Raw genomic sequence first — 14,089 nt, 5'->3', positions numbered from 1 at the left:
CCCTAGCCCCAATTGAAATATAATTCAAGGAAAATATGTTTATTCACTATATATTATTTATTGTACACTCTCAAGGGGCTTATAATTTAGAACAGTCATGCATGCATGCACAGGCGCTCGTGCGTGCACACACACACAAATGACTAAAAAGATAAAGCGTGAAAAAGTCCACAAAAAAAGAACAAAACAAGCACTATCAGTGTCCCAAAAGTATGTGATTGCTTCCTACAAGGCGGGCAGCTGCAAGGTAAAATTTGTAATATGGACTCTGAAAAGTAGGTAGGATTCCTTGAACAGAAGGAGTAAGAAGAGTGCACAGAAGAAAGAGCACTCCAGGTAGGGTGAAATCAACATTCAACAACCACTGAAACTACTAAATGTCTCTGCACAAGCAAAAAGACACAGAAATGGAAAGAAGTAGGTAAGTACAGGCATATCTGAGACACAAAAAGTCACTCAGGGAAAAGTCCAAGGGAGAATGCATAAAGGGCAACATGAGGACGAGACCAAAAATAGACTTAAGAACATGATCAGAAAGGGCCAAGGGGCATGACATTTGCATAGACATTAGGAAACTCTGAAGTTTCCCTGTAAGGGGTAATCTGGAGATGTTTTCAAACCAAAGTGTAAGATTTGGTAGGGAGGCGATATATCAGGGGAACTCAGAGGAAGGTATGGATGAGAGAGAAGCTGAGATGGCAGATGCAATGAGATATGACAATTTCCTGCCTAGACACGGAAAGAAAATGTGAGTAAGTGTGACTCAAAGATGAGGGAGCAAACTGGCCACTTGCTGCATCTGGCGAAAATGGCGCAATTTATTTGGCCCACAGAATGAACTTGAGAAATGTGCATCAACCTTAAAAAACTAAGAAACTTTCCAGGGGAGAATCTACATTTGGGATTTCTCGTGAAACATCCCAGAAGACGAGGCCAATGTCTCTGAAGGCTAACAGCTGACTGAGTAGTGGCCATGGTGAGTAGTTCCGACTTATCACCCAACAGCGTCCAGACGTGCATTTACATGCCGCTCATGTACTCTGCCTGCCCAGACATCTAAATTTGTCATCCTGATTTAGTGGCTGGTTGACTCTAAAATTAGCAAAAATAAGGAGTCCAGAACAGGTTGGGGAGAACAAAAAAGCTGAGTTTTAGCCATGTTAGGGCTGAGATCTTTGAAAACCATCCCAACCAGAAGGGAATATGCAGTAAGTTGTTAGAAATTTGAGAAGAGGTCTGGGAAAGAGAAGATGGATATAGACAGAAATAAGAATTATCCCCACAAATAAAAGTGATAGCAGATAAACGATGGCAATATCAGCTAGCACTTACATACAGTTTACTAGAAATGCCAGATACTGTTCTGAGTATTTCATACCCATTAACTCATTCAATCATCACTTCAGATCCGATCTGACAGATGGGGAAACTGAGGCACACAGAAGCTAAGGTGATACAGACTGTAACTGGCAGAGCTGGGAATCAGAAGCGGGAAGTCTAGTTCCAGAGTCTGCTATGAGAACTTCTTCCTGAGGTTATAGTCAGTATTTCGGTTTTAGGCAGGCTCTGTTCTAGGTGCTTGAGATACATAAGTGAACAAAAAAAGACAGAGCTCTGTCTTTGTGGTACTCCCATTCTGACAGGTAGACAAACAAGAAACATCATAAATAAGCAAAGTGTACAGGATGGGAGACAGTGACAAGTGCTGTGACAAAAAGGACAAGTATGGCAGGGATCAGAAGAGGGGTGTAGGAGATCAGAGGAGGGAAGGTTTCACTGAGAAGGTGGTATCTGAGCGAAGACTAGAGGAAAGTAAGAAGACTTAGCCACATGGACACCTGGAGGAAGAGCATTCAGGAAGAGGGCATAACCAAAGGCCAAGGCAGTGATGCCAAGCACACTAGAGGAAGTGAGTTCAAGGACGAAGGGCGTGTGGCTAGGAGGGAGGGAGAGGCGAAACATGGGCAGAGAGGACATCAGAAGCAAAAGAAGGCAGGAGGCAGGTGGTCAAAAGTCTTGTCAACCACAGGAAGAATTCTGGGTTTTCATCTGAACAGGATGAGAAGACATTAGTGGGATCTCTGCAGAGGATCACATGGTCTGACCTGAGCTTTTCAAGGTTCACTGACTGCTGTGTAAGAATCAATCATAGGGAAGCCAAGGTGGAATCAGAGAGACAAGAGGCTGCTATTATATCGAAGCAAGAGATTTTGGTGGCTTTCACCAGAGTGCTAGAAGGAACTGGATTATGGATATTTTGAAGTTAGAGTCAGTAAGATTTCCTAACAGACTCTGTATATGGGGTGAGAGAGGCGTCGAAGATGACTCAAGTTTTTTTAAAAAAGCAATTGAAAAGTTGACTATAACCAGATTTTTCGAAGTCCATCGTATCTTAAGTTCACTAAGGGGAACCATATTTCAAGGAAGCACTTGGTAAATCTGTTCACAAAGCAAGGAATTCTCCTGCAGTATATTAATCACCTCCTAACTGATCAGCTCATAACTTCAGATTTCCAATAGTTTATCTGCTGAGTGAACTACATTATTTCTCGGTTCCAGCAATCCTTTCTCATCAAATAAGAGTAACATATACAAATAAAAAATGTTCTTAAACATGTTACTTGGTATCCACAAAAACACACAAAGGTTACACTAGAGCCTCATTTGCATCTCATTTCATTGTCATACTAACCCTGAAAAGTATCAGCCCCATTTAATAGATGAAGGAAGTTATGCTCAGAAGTGAATGATCTTTGCCCAAGGTCAAAGAGCTTAGCAAGTAGCAAAGCTCACACTGGCTACACTGACCCCAAAGCCAGTCTTTCCAGACAGTGCTACTGCTCCCCAGCATAATACTCCTGAGAGGCAGTAACTGCTCAGAATCTTCAGTTTTCTAGCCTTTCCTCCTTTCTCCCAATGACTAGATCATTTAAATAGAAATAACTTCACTTAATAGTGGTAAGGATAACTTTTCAGACACTGATAGTCTCCCTGGAATTGCCAGTGAGACACAGGGCAAACACGTTGTTTCACTTGACGAAATGAATAATAAAACAAAGCGTTCCCTCTGATGCCCATGTATGGCAGGCTTCTCAACTCTCACACCATGGTGCTATGGAGTGACCTTGAGAAAGCAGTAACCCAGTTTCAGGGTTCATTCAACAATGCTATCACTCAGCCTCTGGTAAGAGCAGAACTTCCCACAACATGGTGATTAGATTTCCCCCCAGGGAGAAATACCCTCTGAAAGATGATAATCAGAAAGTGCACAAAAACGGCCTCCCTTACTATAAAGTATGAATTTGCATTTTTTAAAGGCAATTTTAACTGAGATTATCTGAATAACTCACACTGGTCTATCTCTGTGGCAATGGAACAACTTCAGGGAGATCAGAGAAAGACTTCTGCTTAAAGTTGCAACTCAGCATTACCCTTCTGCTTAAAATCCCCACAACTGTACTCCGTGTTCTGAGATGAAAAAGCCCTGCTCGCTGGCCCCTTCTCCCCTCTCCTCTCCCATCTTACACGAGGCCTTGTTTTATGGGAGCCCTGCTCTCTTTTGCCTCAAGGGCCTCGCACCTGCTGTTCCCACTACTCTTTCTGCTACTCTTCACCTCCCTTCAGATCTCAGCTCAGCCGTCGCTTCCCCAGGGTGGCTCTCTGACCTTCATTCACAAGCTCTGGTAGAACCAAGTGTGTTTGCTTTCCACCACCTAACAGGGCAGTTTGTTCCTGACTCGTGTTTGCCATCCCACTGGTCTGTTACAAGTCCATGGCCAGTGCTCAGGAGGACAAACGAACAGTGTTGGATCACACCCTCCATCAAGATGGTGAAGGCTTTATCCTTCCTGACTCCCAGCCTCAATCACAATCTATCCCAGAAGGCTGAGGTACAAATATTTTAATATTTTTATTTGCATGAAAGAGGAGAGAAATGGAATAAAGGACTGTACTGTAGACTAAATTCATATGTGAAAGACAAAATGTGTCTGTTGCAATCCTAACCCACAATGTGATGGTATTAGAAGGTGGGGTCTTTGGGGTGTGATTAGGTCATGAGGGTGGAACCCTAACAAATGGTATTAGTGCCCTTATAAGTGACCCCAGAGAGCACCATGGCCCCTTCTGTCCTGTGAAGACACAGCAAGAAGACAGCTATCTATAAACCAGGAAGCAGTTCCTCACCAGACGCCAAACCTGCCAGCACCTTGACCTTGGATTCCCCAGCCTCCAGAACTCTTTGAAGTAAATGTTTGTTGTTTCAGCCACCTGGTCTACAGAATTTTTGTTACAGCAGCCCAAACAAAGACACACTATTTAGAAACAACAACAACTTTTTTTTTTAAACTTATCCTTATCTATAGATGGCAATTACTGGCATTGGAATTGATCTATTCAAATCCACTTACCCATATATTCTGCTCACTAACTAAATCTTTCAATAAATTTTTGCTGAAATTCAAAGAAATAAATGATCCTCAACCAACAAAAACAAACAAAAAATAGTTTTGAAACTCAACACTCTCAATTGCTGTAGCAAAGGTAATCTCAGTTTTCTAAAGACCCAGTCACCTTGATATTAGCTTTTTCTTACTAAGCCTTAATCTTGTCAATTAGCTCAAGTGATTAGAATATAATGCTACTAAGGTTAATAATATTACGAATAACGGGGGGAGGGTATAGCTCAAGTGGTAGAGTGCATGCTTAGCATGCACAAGGTCCTAGGTTCAATCCCCAGTACCTCCTCTAAAAAATAAACAAACCTAATTACCTCCCCTCACCCACACACAGAAAAATTAAAATTAAAAACATAATAATAATATTACTAATAACAATAAGTGATTAAGCATTTACCTACCAGGCACTGCACCATCTGTTTTACATAGAATAAGTATTCTCATTTATCCTTCACAACAATCCTATGAAACAGGTACCAGTATTAGTCCCATTTTGCAGGAGGAAAGTGAGGCTCAGAGACGTTTACTCCCTTACTCAAAGTTACACTCTAGTAAGTAGAGAAGCTAGAATCCAAGTCTAGGTTTGAGCCTCCAAAATCTCAGGTTTGACCCATAAATAGGAAACTTATTATTGCACAGAAAGGATGAGGAAGAACGGGGGGGGGGGGGAGCAGGAGACAATGGAGGCTGCTGTAAGGGTGGAGAGAAAGATATTCTAACTCAGAGTACAAAGGCTGAATTTCTAATTCCGGGAAACCATCCTCTCTGGTTTTTCCTCCAAATAAGACCAGGGCATGTTTTAGGTCTGATTCTCCAGCTGCATCTGCTCCCTCTTACACAGCTCGAGCCCCAGCACTTTAAGGTTGCCCTACTAACTCCAATCTGGAGATCGTGTTCCATTTAGGCCTATGGACTTCCTTTTCAGAGCTGAAGTGCAGAACAAATAAATATCTTCAAGAATTTTATGACTAAGTTCATCTGTTTCTCTGCCCTCCACCACCTGCTCTGCTTTAAAAAACAAACAAACAGAAACCCATCTTTTAAAAAAAAACAAAAAAAACACGGTACTACTGTGATCACCATCAAGAACAAGTTCATCAGTAAGGACAGACCTACTAGTTTCTTCAATGTCAACAGGGAGCACGTTACATTTACCAAGCTGGACCTCCAGAGTCGCTAAATCCATTTGAGAATGCCAGAGTGATAAACAGAAAACAGCCTTCAAGGTCAGCTCCAGCCATCTTGATGACAGTCAAGTCCTCTGCTTCGTTAAGCACCCTGAGTGCCTTTCCAATGTGTTCCTATGCAACAACATTCACGGCTGGCAAATCTGAAGAAAATTCCCCGGCTACTTGATTCTAAAATGTGCTATTCTGCAATGCTTCCAGAAGTACCAAGCCTATGCAAGTTTGAAAGTGTGCCTTAAATCAAAAAGCAATAAAGTTGCTAAGGTATAAAGGAATCCACCCCCAAGTACCCATACAGTCTATAAGCCAGTCGTCAGCACACAAAGAGTGCAGAGGTTGTGTAACGGACAACTTTGGCTTTGAATACTGATTCTGTAACTCACGAGGTCTGACACTGCAGATGAGGAAAGTCATTTACCTAAGCCTGTTTCTTCCTCTGTACACTGGGGATAACGCAGCACAGCTCAAAGAGAAATTAGAGATAATCTATGTCAAGAGCCTATAATGCTTCAATCATTCAATAAACAGTAGCGATTAACATTTCTTCTGGGTTTGCCAAATTAAATAATTAATCCTTCATACATACATTTTTACATAATCATGTGATACCTCAAAGCCTAGTTAAAGAAAAGGACTTACAGCCTTTGGGCCCTGGTTAGTAGCCTTCAACCATTTGCAGTAAACAGACAAAGTTTGTTCAGCTGTCCAATGTGAAAACAGAAATTATGTACTACCCATGATTTTGAGAACCCTTTGATTCTTGGAACTTGGCTAAGCAGAGCCAATTTTGATGAACGGCTTTTCCACAGGAGAACCCCACCATCCCATACCCTTTTTTTAAGTTATCACTGTCCACTGAATTAGGAAAACCTCAGAATACTACAGAGCCAAATGAGTTCCACCAGCAACCAAAAGTGCAAAATCTCAAGGATCTGCTAACGAAGATGTGCAGGGGCAAAAATTTGAGGTGATGATCCTCTGTAAAATCTGACTCACTCCACAGGATGGACTATCACTCAGCAATAAAAAGAAATGAAGCACTGAAACATGCCACAACATGAATGAACCTTGAAAACACTGTGCTAAATCAAAGAAGTCAGTCACCAAAAAATTCACATTGTATGACTCCATTCATGTGAAATATCCAGAATAGGGAAATGTATACAGACAGACAGACAGATCAGTGGTTGGCGAGGACTTGAGGGAGTGGAATTAGGGGTTGACAGGTAATAGGTACAGGGTTTCTTTTAATGAAGATGAAAATGTTCCAAAATTAGGTTCTAATGATGGTTGCACAACACTGTGAACATTAAAAAAAAACAAAAAAACCTTGAATTGTAGATTTTCAATGGGTAAACTGTATGACATGTGAATTATATCGTAATAAGGCTGTTTTAAAAATCTAACTCATTAACTGATTAGTGTCTCTTTTATTCTCTGCTGCCTGGAGCAATATCCTCTCCTTTAAAAACTAAGAGCTCAGAATTGATAAAACATTGTGGCTTCGGACATATACTTGCCTTGCCTTTGCACCTGTCATCTCCACTTTATTTCAGTATCAATCATTTTAGAAAAACTCCAATGATGAAAACTTGCTCAAATAAATGCAAAATATGTCTCTGCTCAAACCAAATGCTTCAGATTGTATGCTTTATAGCTCCACGGCAATGAATGTTCTCTTCTTTATTTAGCACACACTGACCACCTCTGTTAGCCATCTTCTTTTCATTACTTGCTACTGTGCCCTTCAAACAACTTGAAGCTCCACTTTCACAGAATCTCCTTGTTCTTGGATGAAATACAGAAAGGATCGCATAACAATAGCAGGCAGGAGAGCCTTACCTACTAACTGGCTAAACCCACCTGCGAGGGACCTAATGAAATCAGCGTAACTCACTTGAATGGGGGTGTTACCGGAGAGAACTAGGGAAGGGATGACCAGCTCTTGATCAGATGAAAAGAGATCGAGTATGGGCCATGTAATGGATGGTCTTTAAAAACCTGCTAGACTAAGGAATCTGTGGTCTGGAATATTTTTACAGGTTGCAAAGCACACCTGTATTTCAGGGTTTTTTTTCAAGCGGTTTTGTTTTTTGTTTTAAGTTAAGAAGAGTTTATATCTGATCAATGTGCCAGTTACTGTGGGTAAAAGACAAAAAATGTGGACCCACAGTTCCTACCTCTCAGATCCTAAAATCTGAGGGGGAGAAAATTAAACATTCTCACATGAAGAGTCTTAAGAATAACAAGTATAAATATAAACTACCAAGTTAACACAGATCATTACATAATACTTAAACTATTTAAGCTGTTTAACGAACATCAGTATTAGAAAGTAAGCAATGCCTCCCTAGTGAAACGGAGTCCCCCTAAAACTGAGTTCCCTTACTGAGTTTATGATTAATCTTTCTATCCAAAACTTTATTCCTTTTCTTGTGCCCTCTGATTTCAATCCTGTGCTAGTTAAACACTAATCAACCAGAGTCAGGTGGCTAAAACTGCTGTTGTTAACATCATTAATACATTAAAATTACTGCTGTGGATATCGTCATTAACACACAAACTCAGCTTGTTTCTCCAGTGCAAGATGAGCTAACAGACCCCAGAGCCATGGACCACCTAGCCTAAGAATCATAAACCAGAGACATCCTGATTCCCAAAACTAAGATTACGAGATGTCACAGAAGTATCACTAGATGATGATGAATCCCAGCCTCTTTGTTCTTCCACTTTAAAAAAATCAAAACAAAACCCTAACTCAAAGACCAAGGTGGACTAGATCTGAGACTTGTCTCTCACTCCCTTGCTTGGTTGCCCTGCTTACTTTGCTGCAAACACCTGCTGTCAGAGTTCAGCTTTCTGCAACCCAGGCTCAAGAGCCCTTGCTAGGTTACACTTGAACTGCCTGCTCCTAGCATTTACTCAAAGACGGTTGCACCAGATTAAGATAGCAGTCTTGTAGGGAGTTTGTAGGAAAAAAACTCATTAGTATTACCTACATACAAAAGTTAATTCTAAAATCCTAACTTTAGTTGAACAAATTATCAACCTATTTTTAGTAACAATTTAACCCCATTAATAATTGTTCAAGTGCCATCTCTACTGGTTTGTTTTCCAGATTATTTCAGTTTCTCAAAGATCCCTTGAATTTGGCGAGATAGAGGAAGAAGTATTTTAAAATCCAGGCCACATGTAAGTAATGTTACAAATAACTAGATCACTTCTTCTGCTGAAGTATTTTTAAAACACAAGAGATTTCCCAGCAATCCAGCGTAAAGTGAACTGGACAATAGTTCCCTTTATGATAGTTATTACCATTAAGTCTTTGCTTACAAATTACAAAACTTAGTCATCTAATGTAAGATTTCCTAAGGCACTGGAGTCTTACGCAACTATTTCAAAAGTCCACAAGCAAGTTTTCCAAACATTATAGCCAAGACTGAGGCAAGTTAATAGAGAAATTATAATCTTGAATATAGTCAAATTGAGCATTTCACTTGCTTTTTCAAAGATCAAAAACAGTGACTTTTAAAATATGTATTATAATGTTAATAGCTGCTTTACATATTCATTCCTACTTGAGACATTTTCTCCCAAAAGGTCAACTTATTTTGTTTTTCCTACTAGTTGTTCAAACGTTTTTGAGTTTATAAAGAATATGGAGTAACATTATTTGAGTACCTTATTTGAGCCTAGTCTGAAAGCAACCCCTAACTAGCCTAAAATGCAATAAAATACTTCGTGAAGTGAACATGCAATTACAAAACTGCAGAATGAATAATTACATCGGAGAAAACGGCGTATCACTTGGCTTTAAAAAAAAAAAAGCTAAAAGAAATGAAAAATAAGAAAAGCAAATCAACAACAACAACAAAAAGAACGCATAACTTTCCTGCTGTTAATTTTCCCAACTTCTCCAACCTGGCCTTTCTTCTCCATTTTCAAAATCCTCCGACTACACGGAACAGGATCCATTTGTTTAGCTTACTCTTTGCGGGAATACTTTATCCTGCAAATGTCCTTCTGCAAAAAGTATTACTGATTTCTACATGAAGAGTTACCGTTTTGCAGGAGCAAGAGTTCTTGCTACTCATAAGGACTTCAGAACAGTTTAGAAAGGATTTAAAAAAGGAGAAGGGGAGAACTAGTAAATTATAATGGAATAGGCCGAATCCAATCAGAAAGCCTTCTGAAATGCTATGTCCTCTTCCTCCATCCTCACCCGCCCAAAGGCAACAGAAAGCTTTTCATCCTTAACACAGGGCCAATATTCAAGCCAAAAACTTTATTTTAAACCCACTCTTAAGGGACGAGGCAAGGTGAATAGAGTGTGACTCGAGAGAGCAACAAGGCGACTAACTCCGGGTCGTGAACCTGGAAAGGCTCAAAGGACACATGCTCCAAGGAGTTAAGGCCCGATTTCTCCCCCATCCACCAAGTGGCACTGAGATTCGCTGAGTTTAGCCAACAATGCATTGGGCATTTAAAAACTCCACAAGTCTAAGCAAGCCAGAAGATGGCTTAGGGGACAGGTGGGAACGCGCGACGCAGTAGCCTCAGGAAGGCGGAGAGGGAACCTGGGGACGCGAAGGCCAAGCGCTGGGCCCGGAATGGGTTAGAGCGGACCAGGCCAGGCCTGGAGCCACGCGAGCAGCCGCAGGAGCGAGGACGGGGGGGGGGGGGGGGGGGTTGGCAGTGGATCCGACTCACCTGCCCATTCACCGAGCCTGGGTCCGACCCCCTCGTCGTGACCCAAACCCCAGACCCGAAGGGCCGTGAGGAGCGAGCACGAGATGCGCAGGGCCAGGTAGGCTACAGTGCCCGCGCCCACCCAGTACAGGAAGCCGGCAGCAGGCAGAGCGCTCTCCATGGCTTTCAACCAGGCCTCACTACCTCCGTAAATGAAAAAAAAATGAATGAATGAATCCAGGAAGAGGCTCCGGCCGTGACGGTGAGGACGACAGTAATAGGCGCTGCTTCTACACTGCTTTTGGCCTAAACCCCGCCCAAGGCACCATATTCGTGCCGCCATTGGTGATCTATCGTTCTCTCTGCGAGTAGTGCGTCAGCCATTGGCTAACTCTAGTTTCTCTGGCCCGCCCATGACCCCCATTGCTGTCACTCAGCCGCGTTTCCGTTCTAAGGCAGTGGATCTCTCACCTGCCAATCAAGCTTCAGCCTAGCCCAACACGTCACCACGCCCCCAGGATTCCGCCAGAGGGCGGCACCTCTCACCCCACCAAATCGTCCAGGTGTCTCATTGGCTGAAGTGGTCCTCGCGACGACGGAAGATTGCGCTCCGATTGGCCAATCAGACCCAATTTGGCTTGAGCTCGAGTTTGAAGAGGGAATGGGATCAGAGACGCCACTACGGAGTGGGAAGATTGTAGTAAGAAGCGGACGTGGAGCCATGGTTTTACTTTCACATCTTTATTAAACAGTTCTGTATGATTGTTAAGTGCGCTGTCATTGTTTCCATAAACTTTTCCAGATAAAGGCTTGCATCTCCTGTATTTGTTCCCCACAACACGCCTTCGGTCCAGTTATACATCGTAAGGAGGGCCTTCTAAATGTCAGGCTTCCCTCCCGCGCTGTGCATTAAACAAGCTCCCAATGCCTTGGATTTAAAGGCAAATAACTTAATGGAGTCAAATGACTATAACACACAATGGCATAAAAACCAAAAAATAAATATATTATGGGAATAAAGCTTAATGAACAATTAGTTTGAGGAAGGACTCCATGTTTTAAATGGATCTTAAAGTACTATAGAGATTTTTCTTTTTAATTTCCTTTTTTTTTTTTTTTTTTTTTTTTTTTTTGCGGGGATAGGGGTGGAGGAGCTTGCAAGGGGGCACAAAAGTATACAGACCAAGTGGAGGTATGAAAACCACCTCAGCCAAGTTCCAGACGAGTAAGACCACAATGTAAGTTGAAGAAATTGTGTAATGCCAACAAGTGCTTCACACTTACTCTCTCATCCTCCCTTCAGGAGTTTCTGTTTCCTTTTCTGGCAATGGGTTTGGGTTCATAGAAGATAACTAAAGTTTTTCTTAGCCAGTAGGTGCTGCTGGTTCAAGACTTGAGAGTTTTTTAAAAGGCAGAAACTTGAGGATAATAATTCTAAGGGTCAACAGTTCAACCTTGAATCTAAAGTCATAATTTATAATATTTAGTTTAAGAGCCTTATCTCTCCCTGCCCAATCCCCTCCCTCTTTCTCTACTCCCTCTTATAGGATTAATTAGATATAACCCCAAGGCTGTTACTGTTCTTCATAAACTGTCAATTGTTCAGCAGAATTCAGTCATGTGAGTTGATCTGGCACTATATTTTGGTTTAATTGAATTTAATAACTTCGACAGGCGCTACCTGTCCAGTTCAACGGGTCTCACCACTTGTCTCCCTGAAGCCTGTTAATGGGGTTTGTTCTCCATGAAACAACTAGAGTGTTGTTTTTTTCTTAATTGAAGTATATTTGATTGGCAATGCTGTGTTAGTTTCTGGTGCACAGCATACTGGTTCAGTTATACATATATATATATTATATATATATATATATATATATATATATATATATATATATATATACATATATATATACACATATATTCTTTTTCATATTCTTTTTCATTATAGGCTATTATAAGATATTGAATATAATTCCCCATGCTATACAGTAGGACCTGATTGTTCATCTATAGAGTGTTTTTTCTTTAAAGTAAATTAGATATCATTTCTTTAGCTCAAATCCCTTCAAGAACTTTATATCACATTAAAAACAAAATCCTCCAATACTAGTTTATCTGCCCTGACCTCTCCAGCAGCATCAACTGTCTTCTCCTGTGCTCACTTGATTCCAGCTACACTTTTTTTTTTTAAATTGAGGTACTGGGGATTGAAGCCAGGACCTCGCACATGCTAAGCATGGGCTCTACCACTGAGCTATTAGCTTCCCCACCTGCCAGCCACACTTTTTGCAGTTCCTCAAATAAATCAAGTTTATTCCAGTCTCAAAGCAGTTCTACTTTCTTGTTCCCTCTCCCTGGAATCTCCTACTATTTCCCAAGACTCATTCCTTTACATTATTTAGGTTTTTGCTTATATATCCTCCCACTTAAGAGTGGTTTTTACTGACAGTACTACATGAATAGATCAAATAGCCTCATCTCCTTTGCCCTGTCACTGCTTATCCTTTTACCCTAATTTGTTTTCCTTACAATACTAATGCTTTCAAATTATTTAATTTTTGTCCATCTTCCCAATAGAACGTAAGTTCATGAGGACAGTGACTTTTCTTGTTCACCACTGTATCTTAACCTAAGATGTGAATCTAAGGGTACCTAATACTTAGTAAGTATTCAGTAAATACCTGTTGAATGAATAATGAATAAATAAATAAAAATAGTCTAATAGGAGAGACAGACATTAAGCAAACATCCAACTAATTACATGATAAAAATTGTAATAAGTAGAATAAAACTGAAAGAAGAAAAGAATAGGGTTTAAGAGGACAGACAGAGAACCTAATTTAGATGAGGAAATGTGACTGAAAGGTCTTTCTAAAGAAGTGACATTTGAACTGGGATCTAAGGATAAGCAGAAATTAATTTGGCAAAGAGTAGAGTGGTGTAGAGGAGAGGAAGAGCAACAAATCCCAGTTAATTGTTTGTTGCGGTTTTGAAGAACACACAAATATGCCTCTAGCACCTACCATAGCATCTGATGTAAAATTAAACAGGCATTAAAAAATAATTGTTGTTTTTGTTAATAAATAAGGACAGGTACCATAGAAATACACTTTCCATTGCTGTTAGAATTCATATTAAATATGTTATTTTAACTCAAGGAATATTGAAGATTGAAACCATCTCATTTTGGTATCCACTTTTTTTCTGTGATTCTGGGCATAATCATTCAGTTAACAGGAATAATCTTTATTAAAAATACACACATTTATTTTGATCACCTTAGCTTCTTTTTAGGAATATTAACTATTCTATTGATTTAAAAAAAAAAAAAAAAAACAGAGGCCTCACAGAGTAAAGTGGTATGTGCCAGAGTTAAGCCCTTTCTCATTCAGAAAGTTACACACTTTTAGAATTGAACAACGATCCTTCATTCCTGGATAAACTTTATAAACCACTGTAAACATTAATACATACAGGAACCTATGATGGTCTACTCCTACTCAGCAGCATTTTGTGCTAAAATTTAACATATAGAGCACAGTTCCCAGAGATTGGCAGAGCCATGCTGCCAAACATGAAAACCTTAATTGCTCTCCAAAGAGGGAGCAATACTGCAAAATTTTGCACTTTGGTGTCAGGGAAACCTGGGGCCAGATCCCGCTTCTACCTCTTATTATTTGTATAATTTGGGGTGGATTTAGCTACTAAGCATTCAAATTCTACATCTGTAAAATGGGACAATACTACTTAAGCATT

General features: G+C 40.5%; 1 protein-coding gene across 1 annotated transcript in view; it reads right to left on the bottom strand.

Annotated features, from left to right (window-relative positions):
* Positions 1-10,661, bottom strand: part of HSD17B12 (hydroxysteroid 17-beta dehydrogenase 12) — a 135,497-nt gene extending 124,836 nt beyond the window's left edge. The window contains exon 1 of the mRNA XM_006184248.3: positions 10,355-10,661. Coding sequence (XP_006184310.1) covers positions 10,355-10,514 — 160 coding nt within the window. The 5' untranslated portion in view covers positions 10,515-10,661. The remainder of the gene's footprint in view (positions 1-10,354) is intronic.
* Between the last annotated feature and the right edge of the window lie 3,428 nt (positions 10,662-14,089).

This window comes from Camelus ferus, chromosome 10, assembly GCF_009834535.1.
Source record: "Camelus ferus isolate YT-003-E chromosome 10, BCGSAC_Cfer_1.0, whole genome shotgun sequence".
Lineage (NCBI taxonomy): Eukaryota > Metazoa > Chordata > Mammalia > Artiodactyla > Camelidae > Camelus > Camelus ferus.
This window is presented reverse-complemented; position numbering and strand designations above follow the sequence as displayed.